Below are 22,541 nucleotides of genomic sequence, written 5' to 3'. Positions count from 1 at the left end.
CCAGAACTAAAACACTGCTTTTTAATTTCAGCAAACCACTGGAGGTAAATTCTGCTTTAAATTACACTCACCTGAACCTATAGAAACTCAAGGGCTGATCTTGCAGTTTCTGATATTAGGAAGAAATTCTTTATTCAGAGGGTGGTGAGGCCCTAACACAGGTTTCCTAGGAAATGTGCTGGGTATCAGCTGCATGGCTCCACAGTTTGGGACTTGCTGAATATTGGGGTTTTCTTTCGTCATTACAAAGTGCCGCAAAGTTAAGAATTGGAAACCAGCCCAAAACACAAGCAACTGGAAAGTTTCAGGATCAAACATCAATTAATCTCCAGAAGTTCATCTCCCTGTTTGGGCTCTCTCCAGCCAGCTCACCACAGCACTGGACAACTTGGGAAACACAAGAGAATCTTAAGTTTTTCTCGTGCTCTGATTAAGCTGTGCAAAGAAACAGGCGAATGTAAAGAGATCCACCCACTCCAGGCACATTAATTACAGGCACTGAAAGTCAGCCAATAACGAAGGTAAGACAGAAATTCAGTGCTTTAACACCTTAACAATGCCCGTTGTTCTCTCGTTTACCCACAGCTGCAGGTGTGTACAGCACAGCCTTTGTCTTCCCAGGGGCTAATTTGAGCATTCTGAGCCTGCGACATTGCCAGCAAGAATTCCTTTATCCGTGAATATCGTGCTGCCAGCCCTGTCCTAGGCACACACACAGTTTCAGCCTCTCTGCACATTTTTTGGTTCACGCACAAATAAACAGATGAAAACCTGTTTGTTTGCCCTCCTTCAAGGACCATTGGGTTATTCAGGACAAGAGTTGTAGCACCAAAGCTAAAATAAATATAAATTAGGCCATTGAGACTATTCTCCTCATATTGCAGTGACATTTTCCTGTGGAAAAAAAAATAGGATGGGTAAAAGGGTCAAACTTCAGAAAAAACATCTTATTTCTGGTGTTAACCAGTCAAGGACCTGCCCATACACAGCTGAATGCTACAGTGCCAACTAAAGACACACATTTGGCCTCTTTCCCCATTCTCTCCATAATTAGTCATTCAATTTTACAGTTACTTCATTAATTTGATTATACATAGCACAACTTTTGGGTGTAGTATTGCCTGTCACTGAAAATAAAAAGGAATTGCAATTTTTCTCTGGGTTCTCCTATTCTCAGTTATTCATCTGCTAAAAATATTACTTGGTGGCAGCAACAAAGATCATGAACTCAGCCATCATTTGCATTTGGATTAATGTAATATCAGAAGTGAGAAAATTATTGGATATTAATTCCAAAGGATTAGGCATTCCCAAGCCCCTGTTGATTACACCCACATTTCTGGCAGTGGAAACTCAGGTTTTTTAAATTTTAAACCCTTTGCCACTGCTACTTTAATATTCTTCCATTCAATACTTTATTCCTTTGTTTATACTTAATATCAGAGAATCCCACACTGTTTGGGTTGGAGGGACCTTAAAGCTCATCCCATTCCACCCCCTGCCATGGGCAGGGACACCTTCCACTATCCCAGGTTGCTCCAAGCCCCTTCCAACCTGGCCTTGGACACTTCCAGGGATACATCTTTTGTTTGTCCCTTAAAACAGTCGATTACTGAAGTTTAATAGATTATTAAGAACTAAGATATTCTTTTAGATTTAAAAAATGATAACCTTCATGTGCCTGAGTGGTTTTTTTTTTTTCACAGTACCATTTTTTCCCTACAGACAAAACTGACACAAACCAAAGCGCATAAAAGTTTGGTAATAAAAGAGAAAAAAAAAAAAAAAGAATTGCACTTTCTATGAGTAGAAAGGTTTGTTAAAATCATATTTTCTTCTAAATTAGTATTATTTTCAGAAAGCTTCTCTAAGCTTCAAAAGGGAATTTTCTTCAGATGAAAAATGTGGGGCTTTTCTTAAGATGAAAACAATTTTGAAAAGGTTTTTGTTTGAAGTAACATTCAAGGAGTCACATTTTTTTCAGCTACCAAATAATCATCATAAAAGTCAGCCTGAGGATTTTGTTTTCCAATTAAAAGCAGACATTTTCTGTGGAGATTCTCATGGAGAATTTTTGAAGATGAAAAATCTTCAGCAACTTAATCACAGCCTTAAGTGTTCAGAACTTAATCCTGACACATCTCTATCCAGATTTGTCAGTGATTTATTACCATAGTGCAGTATTTTGATATGTTAATTGTTATTTGGATATTAATAATGTAATCTCTTGTTTGTTTAGTTTTTACTTAATTCCTAAAATCCCTTCCTATGAAAAGAAATGCCAGTAACAAACTTTTCCCCTTTTTTGGTACATATGCAAAGTTCCATTAAATAGAGGATCTGGACATTTCATAACACACATTCTACTCATAATATTTTTATGAGAAAAGAAATTTTCACTCTCTTCCCCATGGAGACATGAAAATGGGAACAGAAGTTTAATTCCAGTTAAACTCTAATTAATTTGAAGATGTTTAGATACAACACAATGCCCCACAGTTCCAGGTAGGATTAGTGGGTGGGAGAGGCCTGTCTCTGGGAATGTTTTGCTCTCCTTGAGACACAAACCTCTTAAGATCACTTTCCTTTCCTATTTTCTGCTTTGGGAACAAACTGTATCTCAGTAAAGTTGGATGAGTCTGCACCAAAATGATTTACAGAGGGAAGAGGAGGAAAATATTTTGTCAGAGGAAAAATTAGGTGTTGTGTCTTATACTCCAGACAAAGCCTTGGTGGTCAATACTTGCTTATCTATTAATAAAATGTGTTATATAGAGCTTTATCCTTATTATTACTTTGAAATATATTTGGTTTAAGCAGGATTTGGTAAAGGGAGATTTCCTTAGGGATTTTTTTCCAGCACACAAGTACAGGAGCAGCTTTTAGTGTAGGTCTTTTTAGTGGGTGTAGAAGCTCGTGCAGAGATTGAACAGGAGCCTGAAAACCTCTTGTGAATTTACAGCCTGTCCAGGGGCCTGGGGACACTGTTGCCACCAAAGGCCATACCACAGCAGTGACTTCTTTGCATTTCCGTGGGTGAAAGGGAGAAAAATGCCTCCTACAGAGTGAAGCAGCCCAAGAACTTTGCTGGGTGAAGACAGCTCACACGAGCTGAGAAGTTGGGCAGATTCATCTTAATTATTTAAAGAAATTCTAATGGCTGTTTAGAAAGCTCCAGCAGCAGGTACCAAACATCTCGAGTCCCCTCAGCAGCACAGGGACAGCAGCACTGCTGTGCTGGGAGCAGTGGAGCTCCAAGGATTTACAGCAAGCACCTACAGGCTTTGGATCAGGGCATTTCTTTGGTAGTCCATGTCTAGCATCCACTTGGTTTGTAACTCCGATCCTAAAATCCACTGTTCCTTTCCCAAATATAAAGTGGCATGGCCAAATTCAACTTTCCAGAGGCAGGGTGGGTTTGTTGTTTCTTTAGAGCAGCAGTGCTGGGAGCCCAGGTTCATTTTAGATGAAATTCATCCTGTGAGGAAGAGATTGCTGCAGAGCACGAGGAGATTTGCAGAGCTCATCACTCCTCTGCTGGCTTCAGCCTGTGGGTTGCTTGTGTGAATGGCTGCTCCCCAGAGCACACAGACATCCAGGCATCTTCTTTAACAGTGACAGCAGAAAAACTTCTTTCCCCAAGTCTCCAGACTCTCAGCAAAGCAGCAGCTCTCTGAGCTTTGTGAGTCACTCTGCTCAAAGTCTGATGCTTCTTGCTCAAAAGACAAATCAGCCATTGCAGGATGATTTTCCTGTGCATGCCCCACAGACACTGCCACTCAAGTGCTTAGTCTGACATTAGGCCTGCATGAGTTAATTAAAAAATAATCTTTTTTTTTTTTGCTCCTCTTCTGGTTGTCTCCATTCAGGCAAATATGCTGAAATCACAAAACCAGCAAAGGGATTGCTTTAACTAGAAGATAGGGTATGAATTCAGCATATTTTCTGCATAGAAATATGACATTTGTATGGAAATGACCCATTTTCTTGAACAGGCAGCTATACATCACAGAAGTTTCACTGTAACATTTATGCAAAAGAGATTGGAAAGCACTTTCCCATAAAGCGCTGATTTCCCCCAGATGAAATAATAACGCAAAGCACAATCCAGAAACTCAGGAGAAACATTTCACTCAGTGTCATGTGTTCTGGGTGTTTGTTTTGATTTCCATGATGATTTTATGTTTGCTTGCCTGTCTTCTCCCCTAAGGGAAGAGAAGGACTTAGGAGGAATAATCCATTCTCCCTTTTTTCTTTCCTAATCACATCCCAGCTTCCAAACTATGGCAGAAGAGCAGCAGGACATTTCCACCCTGCTCCAGGGACCAGGACAGCCTGGGAATGGTCAGGGTGGAGGCGCAGGGAGGTTTTTCTGAAGCACTGGACACAGGCTCTGCCACAGGGAGCCAAAATCCCTGTGACAAATCCACGCTACCGTGACCTCCATTTCTGGGAATATTTGCACAATGGATGTGGCAATTCAGCAATCAGCCACCACTCCGGGCACACAGCTTAAGGAATGCTGAGGGATCATTACTTTGCAGCTTTTCCTTTCAAATGCAGCGTGTTATGGGCTGTTATTCCAGGGGCTCTGCTCGGGGCCAAACTCAGAGTAAGGATTAGCGACACAAAATCAAAACCAATGCCCAACACAACCACAGGAAGGTGTTATAGTCATAGAATACATAACTAGCAATCATTTTTAGGCTGCTTTTATTACAAAATTACAATTTTAATTAATAGTTGCACAACTACAAGATTGTTTTTATGCCAGTGCTGAATGAAATGCTCTGACCTCATTCAACCCCACCGAAGTCAAGTGCAAAATTCACCCTGATATGAATGAGAAATTCTTTGAGCTTATCATGAATTAAGGTATAGCTTGTTCTGATAATGAATTGAAATTATTTAAAATCAATTAGAACATAAAAACCACATCCCAAACTAGATGTTCACTGAGCTCAGATTCTTGATTTACAGCCCAACATCCTGACCCTAAATGGAAATCCATACATCACTGAGGCAACATAATCAGACTTCAGATAACTTACTTTAGAGCAGGAAATTCATCTTTTTTTCCCTCGTTCAAGCCAATAGCTGGGAAATTAACAGCAACCAGAGTAATTATCAGTGCAGATATTTCACCTTCAAAACTCTGAGAGCATAACAGAGGCTTCCAGTGCACAGTCAACAACCCTTTCCTTTGCCTGTAAAACCAGCCCTGAGTCATTTTGGCCACCACTTTATCTCACAAATGTGGAACAGCTCTGGAGCAAGTCATGATTTACTGGAAGTCCTCTGGAAGAGTAAAAACCTTCCAGGCTTGCACTCAGCCACTAAGCACCACTCCTTTCTAAACAGAAAATTGAAGACATTTGTGCAATATGACATTAATGGAAGCAGCTTTTTTTTTTGGGGGGCGGGGTGTTACAGAAAAGGACACGCTGTGGAAATGTGATTTCCCATAGTTGCATGACTATTTATATAGAGAAATATAAATTCATATAAATGTATACATTTCTATAGATACACATATTGTACACTGTAGGCATATACATACATACATATATACACAGGGTGTTATATACACATCCAGATTTGTATATACATATATATAAATATATATATACACACAAATGCACACACAGCTTGCTTTGGAGTGAGCTAGAGTTATAAATTCTCCCTCCCCCACAGAGACAAGATGATCTGAGCTGCCTCTGCTCAACACCCCACGGTTGCCTCTCCAGCCCGAATTAAATATAATCCTCATTATTCTGCCTCTCTGGTGCCTGAGAAACTTGGCAACCTCTGTGGGTGACTCGAGATGCAGCAATTCCTCCTGCCTTGCCTCTCCTAACCTATTCTAGGAGATGCAATATGCTGCTAAGATTAAGTGTCCAAAATGCTAATATGTCTGAGAAGTGCCTCCACTGACCTACATCGGGAATGTAGGTCGGAAAGGAGCTATTTTTAATCAAAATGCCCATATTTTAATTACAGTCCAAAGCAAGCCACATTCCTGAATCTCCCAGAAGTTTGCAAGGATTGAATTTTACACTTCAATAGTGTAATTATAGGTACATACTTAGATACACACACAGTATATTCTGCACATACTCAGCGTTTCCGTGACACACGAGGCACTCACTCCTGCTTGGAGCTGACAGCAACTAATTTTAGGAACATCTCCTCCTTATCCCTGAAGCGTACCTGTTAGAGATCCTTCTTATCAGGGCTTTGTGCTCTGAAGGCTTGGACAGACTCTGGTTGGCTCGGAGGGGCTGGCAAAGGCCTGTGACACCACCACGGCCAACCTGGCGAGGCTGCCAGCAAGCTGAGGGCACTCCAGGCAGGGCAGAGGGAAGTCTTGAGGTGCAATACACCACTCTACAGAAAAACCCAACAGAGAGAACCGTGTTTTCAGCTGGTCTCCACGCCAGGCACAAGCAGAGGGGTCAGGGTGTGTCCTCAGCCCAAGGAGGACCTGTGCATGCAGACAGGAAAAAAGCAATTCTGGGAATGCCAGCGACCTGCAGGCTGTTGAGAGCTTGGGCCAAAAGCAGGAAAAATAGGGTCTGGGTTCTATTTGTTACCTGCTCTAAAACAAGGGTTTTCAACAAGAATTTCATGTAGTTATTGGCTGTCTCTAAGCCAGCGAGAGGCACTTCACTTTCAGGTGCTGTTCTCACTGTCAGCCTTGGCAAGACTCCCACTTGTCACAGCTTAACAATTGCCATTCTTTCCATCAGCCTCCCTGGCTGTAGTCACAGCCCCCCACTGCCAACAGGAGGAATACACATATATATTTTCTGTATAAATTAGATCCATCCACAATTCTTTGTTGGTTTAAAACTGAAGGGGAGAATTAAGCACGGACTGAACAAAAAATCTTTGCCTTAATCAGTGCCTTTACTCCTTGTCAGGACCCCTCAGGGCTGTGACATGCCCTTCCTTTGAAGAAAACACTGACATCAACTGGATCTAAAAAAGACTTTTACTTGCCATATTTCTTTGCTTGCCAATACTATCCACTTTCCAAAGCAGCCAGGTTTTTGGGTCACTGCAAGAAAACATAACAGAAGTGATGCCACAGGAAATGTCTCTCTGATTAAGAAGAACGCATTTAGCTACAATCTATTCCAGCAGTGCTTTGAGGACAATGGATCAGTCCTGCCCTTTCATGGCAGTTTAACAGCACCAGAGAAACCTGGATGTGTTCCCTAAAAAACGCAGACAACTGGCCAGCATCCATTACCAATGCCTAATTTTTGTAAAGCTCATTTTTCACCAAAACACTAAACATGAGTTTTCTATGTGCTCCCTGTGCACGCTGGGCCAGTACCTCCAGTGGTGCAGGACCCCAAGGACCGGATTTCTCAGGTGGAGCAGATTAGCTGGTCCCATCCAACCCTGAAATCTCACTAATGGGAATTTCTAGCATCTCCCTTTGAGTCAGACCATGCTGGGCACTCTCAGGACACAGCAGAGTGAACACATTTCAGCTCTGAGTGGCAATTCCTGTGCTCTTTGGAGCAGAGCTCCTTCACTTCCCAAAGAAGCACAAGAATTAAAATTTAAGTCCTATTAAAAGCACAGTTTGATTACAATTTTCACACTGCATTTCTTCCCTCTCTCTGGTCATACTCCTGATAAAATCAAACCAAACAATCCCAGAACAAAAGAAAACCCCAAACCATTAATTAACTTTGATTTGCAAAGCCAAAGCTTCCAAAGTTCAATGACAAACTTTGGTACAAGGGTTATTCAGATAATGGACATCTTATATATATATTTATACACATAAAATAACTTAGAGACCAAGTATAAAACCAAAAATTTATGTATCTTTCTAGAAAACTCAGTTTAGGACAGTTACTGTCGTGACTGACCTAGTTTTAAACAAGTAGAGCCTGAAAAATGATCAGCAAATACATTCCTGTAATTCTTTAATGTGTAAGCCAGCTACTGTCTGTGGAAAAGCAACGGAAAACAAGAAAAAAAAGCATAAAAGCCCCATAAGCAGTATATTAATGCCACTGTAACATCTGGGGAGAGTCATTAACTTCAGATAAGATGGTTCCTGTTGGATAAAGACTCCCAAACTTTTCTTCAGCTTTTTTTTGGTTGGTTGGTGGTTTTTTTTTAGAGTAACTTTTACAAGAGTCCCTCCTCAGGAATGGTGCCAGGTGCCACCAGCACCAGCAGGGATGGCAGTGCCGCCAGAAGCAGCAGCACAAATGAAGTCTTTCCCATTCCAATAGTGACTTATCACAATTCAGGAAATTCTGCTTGGAATCATTCAAGCCCTACTGCAAAATCTCATCACTGCAGAGAACCTCCCTCCCTGGCACCGTGCTCCAAGGACAAGCCAAATTGCTGTGCCACATGCCATGGGCAGGATATTCCTCCACAGGCAGTGACATTTGTTGGAATTCCCAAGTACAGAGAGAGTCAGTCCTTGGCTAACCTGAACTATCTCTTCAGGATGCATGGAATATGTAGGATATTCTTGAGAGATTTAGAAAATTCTAGTGGAAAAATAAAGACGTTAGGAAAAGTAAATGGACATTAAAGATTCAGGATAGGACATAGGACTTGGTCATGAATATTTTATATTGTGCTCTGCTCTTTGTTGGTATCTGTTCTTTTTGAGGCATCCAACAGCTGAGTGTTGCATGTCCATACCCCTAAATAATGCCCAGAAATAACCCCATACTTCAGATTATTGTCCTTAACATTCAGAAATATCAGGATTGATGCACCATCCACCCTACAGAGACCACCCAGCATGAATGTGGGAAGAGAATTCCTATAGCTCTGCTCTTTGAGCCTTTTCCTCTCATTTTCCCATAAAAAAGAACCATTCTGAAAACCATCACAATATCAACCAGTTGAAATGCCACCACAGGGAAGTGTTTCCAAACACTTTCACAGGAATCAAAAATAACCTACAAGTGTCACGCCAGCACTCCTGGGGAACTCTGTGTGCAGCAAAGTCAATGCTTTCATAGAAACCCCCCAAACTGCCCCAACAACCTGAACAAAAATGAGATAATGACAGAATTTTACAACTGGGAAACCATAAGGCTCAAGGAAAAGACATTTTAAAGAAGTTGTATGAAGCACAGTTGTCAGTGCCTGTCAATCATAGAATCACAGGATGGCCTGGGTGGAAGGGACCTTCAAATTCTTGGTCTCAAAGAAAAAGATAATACTAATTTCCAAATACTTTGCAATTGTTACATTAATAATATTCTTGGTCACTAGAGCTAATTTAATTCTTGGACATTAGAGCTAATTTAATTTGTCTTGATGCAAATGTTCTTATTTTAAAATCCAAAGCCTTAAAGAATGTTTGGTTAATTTGTGAGTGAGGTCAATCATAAAAATTACTGAATTTGTGGCAAACCCATTATCTCTGTACCATCACTCATTTTATTCTGAAACAGTCCCATGGAGTACTTGTCTCAAAATACTTGAATCCACTTAATAGATGTAATTTTCTGAGATCAGATTTTGCTCTTCATTCAAGTCTGTTGACTAAAACTGAGCATAATGTGGTGTTTCAACACTGGCTTTCAAGGGTGCAGAATTGGGCCTCCAGTCCATTCCCACTCAAGGGCTTGTTCCAAGCACATTCCAATTCTTCCACTGCCCAATCAAACCAGAAATATTTCCAGAACTGGAAAAAAAAAGATGTATTTCCATTCACACCAGAATTAAAAAATAGGAATTTTTGCACAAAGAGCTGTTGTGAGCTCCATCCTGGGTGGATCTGCATTTCTTCCATGGAGAACAACTCTGTTGTACTGTGCAACCCGCACATAAATACATACATACATAAATTCACTGAGAAACTCCGCTATGGATTGAAAACCAAGCCTTGGAAAAGCTCAGAAAATAGGAATATGCAGCACACAGCAGTCTGATTTCCGAATGTCCATAAATCCACATTGTAAAAGCATTTGGAAGAAGAGCAATCCTGGAACAAGCTCACACCGGAGTGGCTGGAGCGCTGCCAGAAGTCGCACCCCGTGGTTGAGTAATGTCCAGAGCAATGAACTCCCACACTTAAGGCCAAATTCTGCACACTTTTCTTCACATGAGCATTTCTCTTAAACCTAAACCCAAACCATCACATCTTTTTTTGTGTGAAGTGGGTACTTGAAGCAAGTGGAAGCAGCACAGAGCTCATCAAGTGCTGCTGGCACACCTGAGCGCTTCAGGAATGCAGCCTCACATTTTGGAGAGACCTTTCTCTCCTGGTTCTCTCAAAGTTCACAGAGAGAACACAAGTTGGACAAAACCACACATTTCTAGCTTAAAACCAAATCAGCTGTGTTGCCACACTCAAAGGTGGTTTTGCCTGGAAAGGTCTCTGACAAAATCTTGAGCTGCCACAGCTTAACTCATGTTCTCTGAAATCTCCTAAGGAATGAGATTCTCACTCTCCAATAACCATCTAACCAGAGCAGCAGGCAACAGGCTTTCCAAAATTCAGATTATTCATAACAACATTTAACATCTTTCTGTTGCTGTTGATGCACTCAAGAACTCCATGAAGCCATTTCCAAACAAATCCTTGAACCCAGGGTACAGTGTGATGGTGACATCAATGACAACATCCAGGAAATACAAAAAGCACCAAGAATTGAGCACCAGGATCATCCTTTCCATTTCCCTGTGTGCAGTTGTTGGCTGGGACTGGGGCTTACCTGGCCTTGCTGTTCTTTTCCACCTGTAGGAAGAATTTCAATGATCAGTGAGGGAATAAACCAAACACTTGCTGAAGGCTTTACTACAGCACTCCACAGCTCAAGCTGATACCAGGTACTTGTATAACAATGAAATGAGCTAAAAATATATTTATTTCAAATAGCATCCCATCAAACAGCTCTAGTAAAGCTGCAGATCATTTGATTTTATTTGATTCCTTCCCAGTAGCATTAATGCTACCAATGTTACTGCTGATAAAAACAGAATTATCATTAATACTCCCAATTATTTAGGAGGAATCCAGGTTGGAGCATGCAAAGAGTCACCCACTGTAGGTCAGAGATGATAGAACCACTTCTGTTTCCTGCAGTGGAGGAATGCTGCCTCCCACTCAGCCTCAGCTCAACACAATGAAAAAGCAAAATAAGTCATCAAAACACCCTTTAGACATCACACTTAGACATTGTCAACACTTCCAGAGCAAATCATCCCCAAATCATCTCAGTACACAAGGGAAAGGAAGTTTCCTACGCAAGGAAAGAAAAATAACTCAACATAAGCCAAAAATTATCTCTTTTAATACAAAATTCCATTCTCATAGAACAAATTTATTTCCACTGAATAAATAGATCTGCTCACCATCCACGGGTGAGATTACTGCCTGTAGTCAGGATGAAATTCTCTTTCCTTTCTGCAGTCTAATTAAAATATAAACATTATTTGCAACCAGCTTTACTCTATTTGGATACAAGTATGAACACTTGGGGCTTTGAGGACATTGCAAAATGTATACAGCACCACTCTCACTGGGGGTTGTACTTTAACCTGATTTATACAGCTCCACGCATCACTTGCATGTAGGCTTATCAGTGTAATTATTACAATTATGATAAGAAGGATCTGGCCTTTGCACTTGCATGTTTAATACTCTTGGCACGTGCATGCTCTTCCACTATCCATTAAAAACCCAGCAAAACAAACAAATGAGCAAACCCCAATGGGTCAGAGTTGAAGGCAGCAGTGAGAAAACACAATCTCAACTGAACAGAGGAAATTCTAACGTGTAATATTTTTACTGATGGCATGGAGGGTGATGCCAGATTTACAGACGTTCGGAGCTGTCCCTCCATCTCCAGACACACACAGCTGCTACCAAGGCTCGGGAAATGACTCCCCAAGACAGATGGACCCGAGAAAGCTCACCATGAGCATCCTGGCTGGAGCTGCAAATAGCGACATGGGGGGAAAACAAGTATTTATGGGTTTATCTCTGTTAAAACACATTGTGCGGGATGAAACCGAGCTGTTCCCCAAGGAAAGAGGGCAGGTGGGTGACCTCGGGAATGTGACCCTTCGCCGGGAGGGGACAGACCCCGGTCCCCTCGGGACAGCGGCAGGAGCGCTCCGAGCAGCACCTTTGGAATTCTGTGGGGGAATAACCTCAATTCACCTGGATAAAGCACCCTGACCTCTGTTCAGACAGATGACATTGATGGACACATTGGGTATTTCTAGATAAACCCCATTCTGAAGGACCTCAGGGGAGCGCCTCGGCCACGCGGGCGCCCGGCTGTGCGGGCTGCCCTTGGCGGCCCCGCCCGCCCCGGGATAAGGCGCCCGGGGCTACATTGGGCGGGGCGGGCGGGGCCCGGGAGCGGCGTCGGGAGAAGATCCAGACCGGGATCGGCTCCGGGATGGAATCCAGGACTGAGTCCAGGATCAGCTCCGGGATCAATCCCGGGAGCGGGTCCGGGATCGGGCCCGGGCGCTCCGGCCCCGCCGCGGCCTCAGCGCTGGGGCTGTGGCGCCACCTGGCGGCCGCGCGGGGCCGCGCTCCGCTCCCGGCCCCGGCCCCGCGGGGACACAACAGCGGCGGGGACACGGGGACACCAGCGGGGACACGGGGACAGGGACACGGGGACACGGGGACACGACACCAACGCGGACAAGATACCAACCGGGACCTGCCCGAGCAGGGAAATCCCATCGTCTTTGGTCTCGCTCCGGTTGCAGCCGGAGCAGGGAGAAGGGCCGCGCGGCCGCTGGGATGCTTTCCCAGATCGCATCCCCCCATTCCAAACTGGAAATGCGGTTTAAATCCCCGCTCCGGAGGGCTGTGAGCCCTCTGACTGCTCTCCCCGCTGCCAGCAACGGCAACATCCCTGCGATGCCTCCCAGTGCCTCCAGCAGGCCGGGAAGCAGCGCTCCGGCGGGATGCGCTCCCAATTTTCCCGATATTTTTAACTGTCAGGACAGTGCGGCACGGATACAGATCGCAAATCGCATTTGTGACAGTCTCGGGTGGTATCTTGGCAAGAGACGCTGTACAGGTTTTTTTTTTTCTCTGTTAACATCACAGTGCATCGAACTGTTATTAATAAAATAGCGTTCAAGGTTTTGGGGGGAAGGAAATCTCTGGGAGGGAAGCTGAAGTTTCAGGTTCAAGCTTTGCATTCCTATATATATATATATATTTGGGGATGTATATATATATATATATATATATAATCTGCATTTTTTTTCAAAACGTTTTATTAGGAAAGCTATACCAGACGCATCACTGTACAATGATTAAACATTACCTTTACAATTTATAGTCACTTGAAATTACAGAATAAATATATGCACATTGTTGTACCTTTGTGTGTGTGTGTGTGTGCGCGTGTGTGCGTGTATGGGTGCATGAGAGAAAACATTAAAAGTGCTTCCTACAAAGCTGTTAGTGAGAGGTGCCCATTAGCTTTTTTTTTTTTTCCTTTTTTTCTTTTTCTCTGTATATTTGCATGTCGCTTTTATTAGGAAAGTGCGGATGTCCTCCAAGAAACCATGGCGTCATGACGAAGTGTCACTGAGCATCCCCTAGGTGTGTGCGCCACGTGGTGACATCCTTTGGGCTGCTCGGCTCCGGGTGGCTTCCCCCAGCCCCCGGGATTCCCCCCGCGGCCCCCGGGCCCCGCTGGAGGGGCCGAGCTGGCGGGGGGTGCGCGGAGGGTGAGGGTGAGTGTGCGTGCGAGGAAGGGAGAGAGACAAGAGTGAGACATTCGAGCAAGACCCTCCCCTCCCTTCCCTCTTGCAGTTTCCAGGCATGCAGCAAACTGCGCTCGTTTGCTTCTTTGCATTTTTTTTTTTCTCTTTTAAATAAATGTACAGAATCTGTGCCATGATGGGCAAGAAGAAAGCAAGCCACAAAATGCCATCTTCCCTCCCCCTCCCCTCCAAGGGAAAATATCAAGGAAGTTTACTGCCAACGAGGAAAAAAAAAAAAAAAAAAAAAAAAAAAAGAGCCAACCAACGAACAAAACAAACAACAAGAATAAAGAAAATAAAAGGGAAAAGAAAAAAGAGAGAAAGAGACACACATAGAATTTACTCAATCAGGATCAATACAAAGATCCCCGATAATAATAATAATAATATAATAATAATATACCTTTAGACATGGCACAGTCAAAGTCTCAGTTTCAGTATAAAAAATAATGATTGATTAACATCTGCTGGCAAAAGTCTGCGAAGGCACTTCGTCGACAACTGATCTGAGAAGGGCCCTGCCCCGCAGCGCGCACATCTGGCGGGGCAGAGCGCACAGCTGTATCCTCTGCTCGCGGGCGGCGGGGCCGGGCGGGCGGCGGGGCGGCGGTCAGAACCGGTACGTGGTCTTCTCCAGGACTTCGAGGTAATCCGGCTTGGTTTGGAGTTTGGCCCTTAACTCGAGGTATTCGCTTGTGGGGGTTTGGTGGTCCGGGAAGCCCTTGCCGGCCGTGAAGAGCAGGGTCTCCTTCAGCCTGGCGTCCTGCTGCAGGTCCGGGTATTGCATGCCGGGGGGGTGGACGTGCAGTTCCTTCAGCTTGGGCACGGTGCCGTACAGGCAGTCCACGAACCCCACGGCGCAGGGCGGCGGGCGGTCGCGGTCCCGCGGGGCTCCCCCCGCCGCCGCCGCCCCGAGCCCGCCCGCCGCCAGCCCTCCGCCCGCGGGGTGCTGGCGGTGCACGGCCACGATGGTGTTGAGCTGCGAGCTGGACACGGCCAGGCTCCACTCCTGCTCCTTCTCCAGCAAGGTGCGGTAGCTGCTGCCCGGCTCCGGCGCGGCGGCGGAGGCGGCGGGGTGGGAGAAGCCGCGCTCGCCGCCGCCCCGCAGCAGCTCGGCCGCCTCGCCGCCGCCGGCACAGCCGCCCGCCGCCTCCTCCTCCTCCCGCGGCTTGTAGATGGGGTTGTTGCACATCTGGGTCACCGGGTGCGGGATGTAGTCGTAGACGTGGCCCGCCGGGGGCGCCTTCTCCGGGGACCGCTCCCCGGGGCCCCCCCCGCCGCCGCCGCCGCCGCCGCCGCCGCCGCCGCCCTCGGGGAAGAGCCGCGGGCAGCGCAGCGGCACCGCGCCCAGGTCCGCCGCCTCCGCCCGCGGGCCGCGGAACGGCAGCTTCCGCCGGCGGCGGCGCAGCACGAAGGCGAAGAGCCCGGCGGCCACGAGCACGGCGGAGAAGAAGAGGACGAGGAGGCTGAGGATGAGCACGGAGAGCGGCACGGCCGCGGCCGCGGCGGCCGGGGGCAGCTCGTAGGCGGCCGCGCCGGTGGCGGCGGGCGGCGGCGGGGCGGCGGCGGGGGGCGAGGCGGCGGCGGCGGCGGCGGGGCGCAGGGCGGCGGGGCACAGCGCGGCCAGCTCCAGCGAGCGCAGGTCGCGGCGGGCCAGCGGCTCGGGGCTGGCGCACAGCACCTCGCCCACCACGCTGACGGAGCTGAGCGCCTCCAGCCACTGCTTCAGCGGCACCAGCTCGCAGGTGCAGTCCCAGGGGTTGAGCTTCAGGTCGATCTGCACGATGGCGTGCAGGTGCTCCAGCACCCCGGCCACCGGCAGCGCCAGGAAGTGGTTGTTGCGCAGGTTGAGGCGCGCCAGGGAGGTGCCGGCGAAGGCGTCGGTGGGCAGCGTGCGGAGCAGGTTGTCGTTGAGGAAGAGGAGCTTCAGGTTGGGCATGAGGCTGAAGGCTGCCGGCTGGATTTCCCTGATCAGGTTGTACTCGAAGTACAGGTAATGCAAACTCTGCAGGCCCCGGAACATGCCCGGGGTGAGCCGCTCGATGTCGTTCCCATTCAGGTACAGGCTCTTGAGGTTCGGCAGGTTGATGAACGCCCCGTCCTGCACGTAGGAGATCCGGTTGTTCCCCAGGTGTAAGAGATCCAAGGAGGAAAAATTCCAGAAATCGGAGCGGTAGATTTTCTGGATCAAATTCCCGCTCAGGTACAGCTTCTTGGCGTTCAAGGGCCTGGGCAGGAGCTCGGAGATGTTGTGGAACCCCCGCTCCTTGCAGTTGACCGTCAGGCCCAGGTCGTTGATGTGCAAACTGCAAGAGCAGCCGGTGGGGCAGATGATGGGGATGGGGGGCCGGGTCTGGTAGGCAGCCACGGGCGGTTGGTTGGGCCCGGGGTACAGGCCACGGGGGGTCGGGGGAGGCCGGGGCGCCCTGGGCTGCTTGGTGGGCTTGGGCTGCTTGTTGGATGTTTTGTACTCAACAGAGGAAGCGGTGAAGTGGAAGGAGGACAGCATGGAGGAAGGCTTCGTAGGCCACGCGGTCTCCTTGCTGGAGGACAGCTGAGGGATGCCCAGGCTGGCTTCCACCTCGGAGTCAGACAGCATGGGGCAGAGCTTGCTTCTCTTGATTTCCCGCAGGTCCTTCCCGTGGAAGTGGAAGGGGGTCTCGCAGGTGATGTCCCCCACCAGAGCGGTGTAGGGGATGCGCTCCAGCCAGCTCTTGAGCTGCACGATCTCGCACGTACAGTTCCACGGGTTCTCCTCCAGCTGGATCTCCATCAGGCTCCTGCCAATGTGGTCCAACATCCCGCGGTATGAAAGGACTTTGAGGCGGTTCCCGCGCAAGTCCAAGTGGGTTAAGGACACGGACTTAAATAAGTTGGTGGGGAGCATGGGGATAAGATTGTCATTTAGGATAAGGACCCTCAATTTACTTAGGTTTCGAAATGCCCCGCTTTCAATCCGTTTAATGACATTGTAATCTGCCTGCAGATATTCCAGACTTTCCAAACCCAGGAAAGTGTCGTTCCTGAAAATGTCCAATTTGTTTTCGTGCAAATACAACCTCTTCAGAACTCGGAGCCCGTTAAAAGCCCCCGTCTGAATGTCCTGCAGTGCATTGTTCCCAAGGTTAATAGATACAGCATTGTTCAAGTGAAGAAAACTGTTGGTGTACAATTTCCTCATGGAATTCCTCTGCAGATAAAGTTTAAAAGGTCTTGACCACGACTCTGTTATCTGACTAATATTTATAAATCCCTTGTTGTCACAATGTATATGGAAAAGGCTCTCCTTCACTTCACAGTAACATGGATCAAAGCAGGGCTCATCCAGTTCCTCCGAGTCCTCTATCAAGGGAATAGGTGTAGTCCATGCTAGAGCAATTGTGCTTAGAAGAATTATCCACAACATCCTTCCTTTATGAAGCGTCTCTGCCGTGGAAGGTTTCATAATTTGTTGATGTTTACAAAACTGCAACGGGAAGAAAAACGCAGATTTCAGTATTTCCGCCCTGCCCCTCTCCTTTCCTTAAGCCCCTACCTGCTGGACTCATGTCAGGCTCCTGCAAAGTTCAGCAATTGTTGGGCAGACGTTTCCAACCAACTCCAGGGGTGTCGGCTGGGTGAGCCTTGCCCTGATTTATACTTCAGAGATGTTAGACGGCTCCATCACGCGATAGCAGCCTGCCTTCCTCCCCTCCCTGTGGTAAATGCCACCTATAAAGAGGACAGCACATGCAGCCCCACGCAGCACCACGAGCACACCGAACGTGTTGCGTCTCTCCACGTTTCCCAGGCTCCGGAACTGCCCCGATCTCATCCCCATGTGCAATTTTAGCCCAGGAGCCATCACAACCCGCCTTGACTCGGGGGGGGGGAAGGGGGAACCACACACCAAGTGGGCACATATCTCCAGTGTCGCACCACATCCTTCATCCATGCAAACTCCCAAAGTTATTCAACCTCCACCCTCAAATCTCCCTCCCTCCCGGCTTGATATATTCCACACGCGAGTTCCGAGGAATGTGTGAGGTTTGCTGATGTCCCTGGCAGAACGGTTCCCCCCAGAAATCCCCACAGTATCTTTACCGGAGTAAATGGTTAACGACCCTGATTGGGAAGGAAATCTTCCCCTCGCAAATGCACCGGTGAATTAACGCAACTGGTCTATTATCAGGTAAATACACGCCACATATTAGTCATTTTAGCTGATTAAAGCATTTAGAGATGATTAATCTTTCTAAAGCACATGCCCATGCGATCAGCAGATCTAAAGGGAAGTGACAGCTGAAGAGGCACCTAGGATTGACACGCTCAGCCTGCCTTGGATTAGGGCATTTTGTGCCCCCAGGACCAAGCAGGAGACCCAGTTAAAAAGCTGAAAGTGGAAGAAAAAAATACCTTGACACTTACCAGCCGATAAATTCTCTATCCTACTATACACGATTCCGAATGAAGACACCATTCTTCTCCAATCAGATGAAAATAATACTGCCCTAATGAGATGCAGCTCCTTCAACATATGGTTTCACCCTTCCTTTCACCAGATATTTTAAATGTATGGGTACAGGGAAACGCTAAGGATGGGAATAATACCGGCGGTGATGCAGCCTTCCTTGAATCCCTGAAATGCCCATTAGAATGATTCGGAGCGATCATTGCTTTTAGTCTCAATCTCCCAATAAAAAGGTCCTTTTTTGCCTTCCTCGTGTAAGAACTAGAAAAAATTGCCCCCCATCCGCAAACTTAAGAGCAGAAAGATGCATTTAGGGGAGAGAAATGCCAGAGGAACAGAAATCCTTAGGATCAACTTGCAAATGAAACCCTCCCCTGTGGGAAAGAGGAGATGGTTGAAAGCACGAAAAGAGAAATACCCTCTGCAATTAAAACCAGCATCTAACTGGGGAGAAGGGAAAGAGATGAGAGCTATATTGCAGTATCAATCTGTCTCCTTTGCAAAATATTAGCCACTTAAGTTCTTTCTCTTCTGCAAGGGCTGTAATAAAAATAAAAAAATAAATAAGGAGGATTATTATATCTTCTTTTTGGAAGAGGGGGGTGTCTTTGACCCTAGGCGGAAACAAAAGGATCCAGAAAGGTTGTACTTACCGGTTTGCAGGAGAGATTTTAGCACATCGTTACCAAAAAAAAAAAAAAAAAAAAAAAAAAAAAAGGCAAAAGAAAGGAAGGGAAAAAAAAAAAAAAAGCTCGAGTTTAAAGATTGCTGGTTTCTCTCTGCCTCTCCCTCTCTGTGGCTCTCTCTCCCTCTCTCTCTACTCCTGCTGAAGCTGAGGCAAAAGGAAAAAAAAAAAAAAAAAGGAGAAAAAAAAAAAAAAAAAGGAGAAAAAAAAAAAAAAAAAGAAGCAAGCCTGAAACGTGCTGGGAATGCAATGAGCCCCTCAATGATCTTCTTTAGGATGCAGAGCTGCTGTTTGGCACACTCAATGGAGGAGGGAGGAGAGGGGCTGCTGCAGGCTCCAGCGCCGCCGCCGCCGCCTTCTCCGGGCAGCGGCAGCGCGGAGCGGGCGCTGGGGCGCGGCGGCGGAGCGGGTGCGCTGCCCGCCCGCGTGCGCGCGGGTGTGCGCGGGGTGCGGGGCGGGTGCGGGGCCGCGTGTGCGCGGGTGTGCGGCTCTGTGTGTGTGTGTGTGTGTGTGTGCGCTGCCGCTCCTGCCCTGGATCAGGCTTCTCCACGTCATGAAAATCAGCTTCAAGAAGGGGAACAAACGAAGGGGGCGCGCTCGGCTCCAGGTCGGGGGCGCGCATTTGGGAAGCCCTGACTACACAGGTTTTTTTTTTTTTCCCCTTGCCTTTTTTTTTTTCTTTCTTTTTTTTTTCTTTTTTTTTTTTTTTTTTTTTTTAGAGAGGGAAGGTGGGGGCTGGTTGGCGGAGAGGAAGGGAAGTGGGAAACGAGCAGATGGGGGAGGAAAAAAGCCTGAGAAGAATCAGAGAGGAAAAAGCCGCCGGGATGGGGCAGAATTTGCACACCCCCCTCCCCTTTCCTGAAAAAAAAAAAAAAAAAGAAAGGAAAGAAAAAAAAAAAAAAAAGGAGGGGAAAAAAAAAAAGGGAACAAAAAGCCCAAGTCTGGAGGAAATCAAAGCTGCTCTGACTGCGAGTGCCAGCCGAGGGCTGCGGCGGGGAGCAGCCTGGGGGTCCCGCTCCGGCCGCCCCGCTCTCCCCGCATCCAGCGCCTCCTCCGCTCGGTGCCGCTGCCCGCCCGTCCCGGGGCCGCTCCCGCCCCGACCCTCGCCAGGAGCCCGCAGCTTCCCGCAGAGCCAAACACCTCGGGGAGACACCCGGCACCTCCCGCATCCTCCCGGCGTGTGCGCGGAGGCGGAGGGGCCGCGCCCGCGGAGCACCGCGCGGTGCCCGCCCGCCCCGGGAGCCGCCGCAGGTAACCGGGCTGCGCGGGGATCCGCGGAGGGGGGCGCAGCGGGAGGGCTGCCCGGGTTCGCCCGCGGGTGAAAGTTGGTGGGTGAGAAACGCCGGGGGGATCGGGGGGCTGCGGGCTCTGCGTGCCCGGGGCTCCGCCAGCCGAGAGGGAAGGGCTGCGGGCAGGGCAGGGCAGGGCAGGGCAGGAGGTGAGCCCCGGGCATCTCCGCTGTCCGCATCCGCGCACACTGCTGCGCGTCCCTGCGCACCCATCCCCGAGCGCGCACACCGCGCCCGCCCATCCCCGCGCACACATCCGCGCGGATCTCCGCGTAACTCCCGGGGCATCCCGCACCCCCCGCTCCGCGCGGAACCCGAATTCCCCTCCCGCACCCCAGGGTGGCTCGGCCGGGAGAGACTTAACTGGAACCGCGGCTCGGTAGCAAAAAGTTCAGGGGCAGAGCCGCGGGAGCGGGCGGGAGGTCCCGGGGGGCCCGCGGGGTCCCGCCGCCCCGGGGCCGCTCTGCGCGGGCAGGGGCGCAGCCTCCGCGCCCGCGGACACGCACCATCTTCCCCCGGCTCCCGAGCTCTCCTCCACCGGTGCAATATGGACGCACCGCTCCCTCCTAATTAAATTGCTGCATCATTCATTTTCTGACGCGGGAACGACATGGGGTACCGGCAGGCTCCGTGCACTGACACCCCCCGTTCGGAATGGGGGGAGGCGGAGAAAAAGGGCGAAAGGGGGAATCACAACAGTTTGTTCTTGCAACAAGCTCGCGCAGCGGGTTTGGCAGCAGCTCAGGAAAGCGACCTAAGGGAGCAAACCCCGCTGGGTTTTGGGGGGCTAGCCCCCCCCTCCCCTTCCCCATGGATGCCGCCCGTGGGGCAGGGTCGGGATGTGAGGGGGGAGCCCTGACCTTGCAACTTTCCCAAATGCCACCGAATATCGCTCGCTTTCATTGCCAGGGCTCCTGCCGTCGGGCTGTGCAGAGGGGCTGACAGACGGGAGAGAGAGGGGGGCTGGGGAGGGATAGCCCTGGAATGCGGAGCAGGGAGCGCTGCGGGGATGGACGGACATCCCGCCGGGTCCCCCCCGCAGGCAGGGCCGGCCCCGGGACCCCCGAACACCCCTGCGCCCTCCGCCCGGCTGTGACACGGAGCAGCCCCGCGGGATGGCCCAGGGGAGGAGGAGGAGGGGGATCGCCCCGCACCTCCCTCTCCATCCTTTATGTCCCCGCAGTTTCCCAGAGGGGTGAGGAGACTCAAATCGACACAGAGACGCGGCTCTCCCACGGTTTGTCCAGGCCATGTCTCCTTGTCCCTTGAGCCGGGAGGCAAAAGTCACCGCGGGCCATCCCCTGCGTCTCCCTCCAGCCACAGCAGCTCCCGGCCCTTCTGTCTGTGCTCCACACGCGCTGCTGGGGACAGGGCCGGTGTGAGTGTGACTGGCAGCAGCTCCAGCGAAGGGTACGGCTGATGTAACCAAGATTAGGACGTCACTCGGTTATTAATGATAATTATTATTATTGGCAAGCGAGAGATTTCCTTGCGAAAGCCCATTCTGGAGCTGTGGGGATGCTGTCAGCAGGGTGGGAGCTGGCAGGTGCCCTTCATCTGCCTCTTACCAGCCTCAGTTGTCATCACTGAAACACACCTTTCCCCCCTGACAGCCTTGTGAGAAAAAGGGAGAGACCCAACTTAGAGAAGGATACTTGGGCAATTATTGTACCTTGCAGAAATATCCTTAAATCGCTCTGTTGCCACCGGAGGCGAGCGTTCCCCCTGCTGCAGTCGCTGCTCAGCAGGCACTGAGTGCTCCAGGCAGCCTGCAGTGGGAACCATCCCCTTCCCTTCCCTCCCCTTCCCAGCAGAAGTGGCAATGGTGGAGAGAAAAGAGGGAGTTTTCTCCCAAAGCTCACCCTGCCTGTCCAGAAATAAATATTCCAAGCTTTAATAGTCTCTCTGTCTCCAGCAACCCATGGCAAGGGTAAAAGGAGTAAATAGTGCAAGGGCAAGGGAAACTCTGTTGTAATTATCACAGATGGGAGCTGCTCCCGGCTCGCTGTGCTTTGCTAAGGTCGGGAGCAGTTTGGAGGTGCTGGGTCCGAGTGTTGGGAGGGTTTGGACACAGCTCCAGCTACATTTCTGCCCAAAAGCCAAGCCAGCTTGCCCTGGGCACTCCCCCCCAGCTCCCCGGGACAGGGGTGGCCTCCAGCTGCCAGCTCTGGGGGCAGGAGGACCTGTGGCAAGCCCAGGGTGGCAGGGAGAGACCAGCGGGATGTGCTGCTTATTAATCCCTGACGCAAACCCCACACGCACCGGGTGGCAGAGCTGAGAGGTGCTCCCGGCAGAGATGCTCCAGGGGCAGGGCAAGGCCCAGGGCTCAGAGGGGGCATCCCATGGCTCTCCCTGCCTTGGAACATGGAAATCC

General features: G+C 49.0%; 1 protein-coding gene across 8 annotated transcripts; it reads right to left on the bottom strand.

Moving 5' to 3' along the window:
• Positions 1 to 4,696: 4,696 nt before the first annotated feature.
• On the bottom strand, positions 4,697 to 21,154 carry SLITRK3 (SLIT and NTRK like family member 3). 8 transcript variants are annotated; one of them, XR_007205693.1, is made up of 3 exons: positions 14,147 to 18,840; positions 10,716 to 10,738; positions 4,697 to 7,060 (listed from the first exon to the last, which is right to left on the bottom strand). XR_007205693.1 is itself a non-coding variant. In XM_048314225.1 (2 exons), exon 2 carries the CDS (start codon positions 17,186 to 17,188, stop codon positions 14,354 to 14,356), a length of 2,835 nt encoding a protein of 944 aa, XP_048170182.1. In that variant the 5' UTR covers positions 17,189 to 17,209; positions 20,532 to 21,154; the 3' UTR covers positions 4,697 to 14,353. The 8 variants fall into 8 exon arrangements, 4 of the variants coding, with proteins under 4 accessions (XP_048170182.1, XP_048170179.1, XP_048170181.1 ...); XR_007205691.1 differs by having other exon boundaries at positions 10,716 to 18,840; XR_007205690.1 differs by having other exon boundaries at positions 4,697 to 10,738.
• Between the last annotated feature and the right edge of the window lie 1,387 nt (positions 21,155 to 22,541).

The sequence above is a fragment of the Corvus hawaiiensis genome, chromosome 10 (genome assembly GCF_020740725.1).
Source record: "Corvus hawaiiensis isolate bCorHaw1 chromosome 10, bCorHaw1.pri.cur, whole genome shotgun sequence".
Classification (NCBI taxonomy): Eukaryota; Metazoa; Chordata; class Aves; order Passeriformes; family Corvidae; genus Corvus; species Corvus hawaiiensis.
Note: the sequence above shows the minus strand (reverse complement) of the source record. Positions and strands in the feature narration are given on the sequence as shown.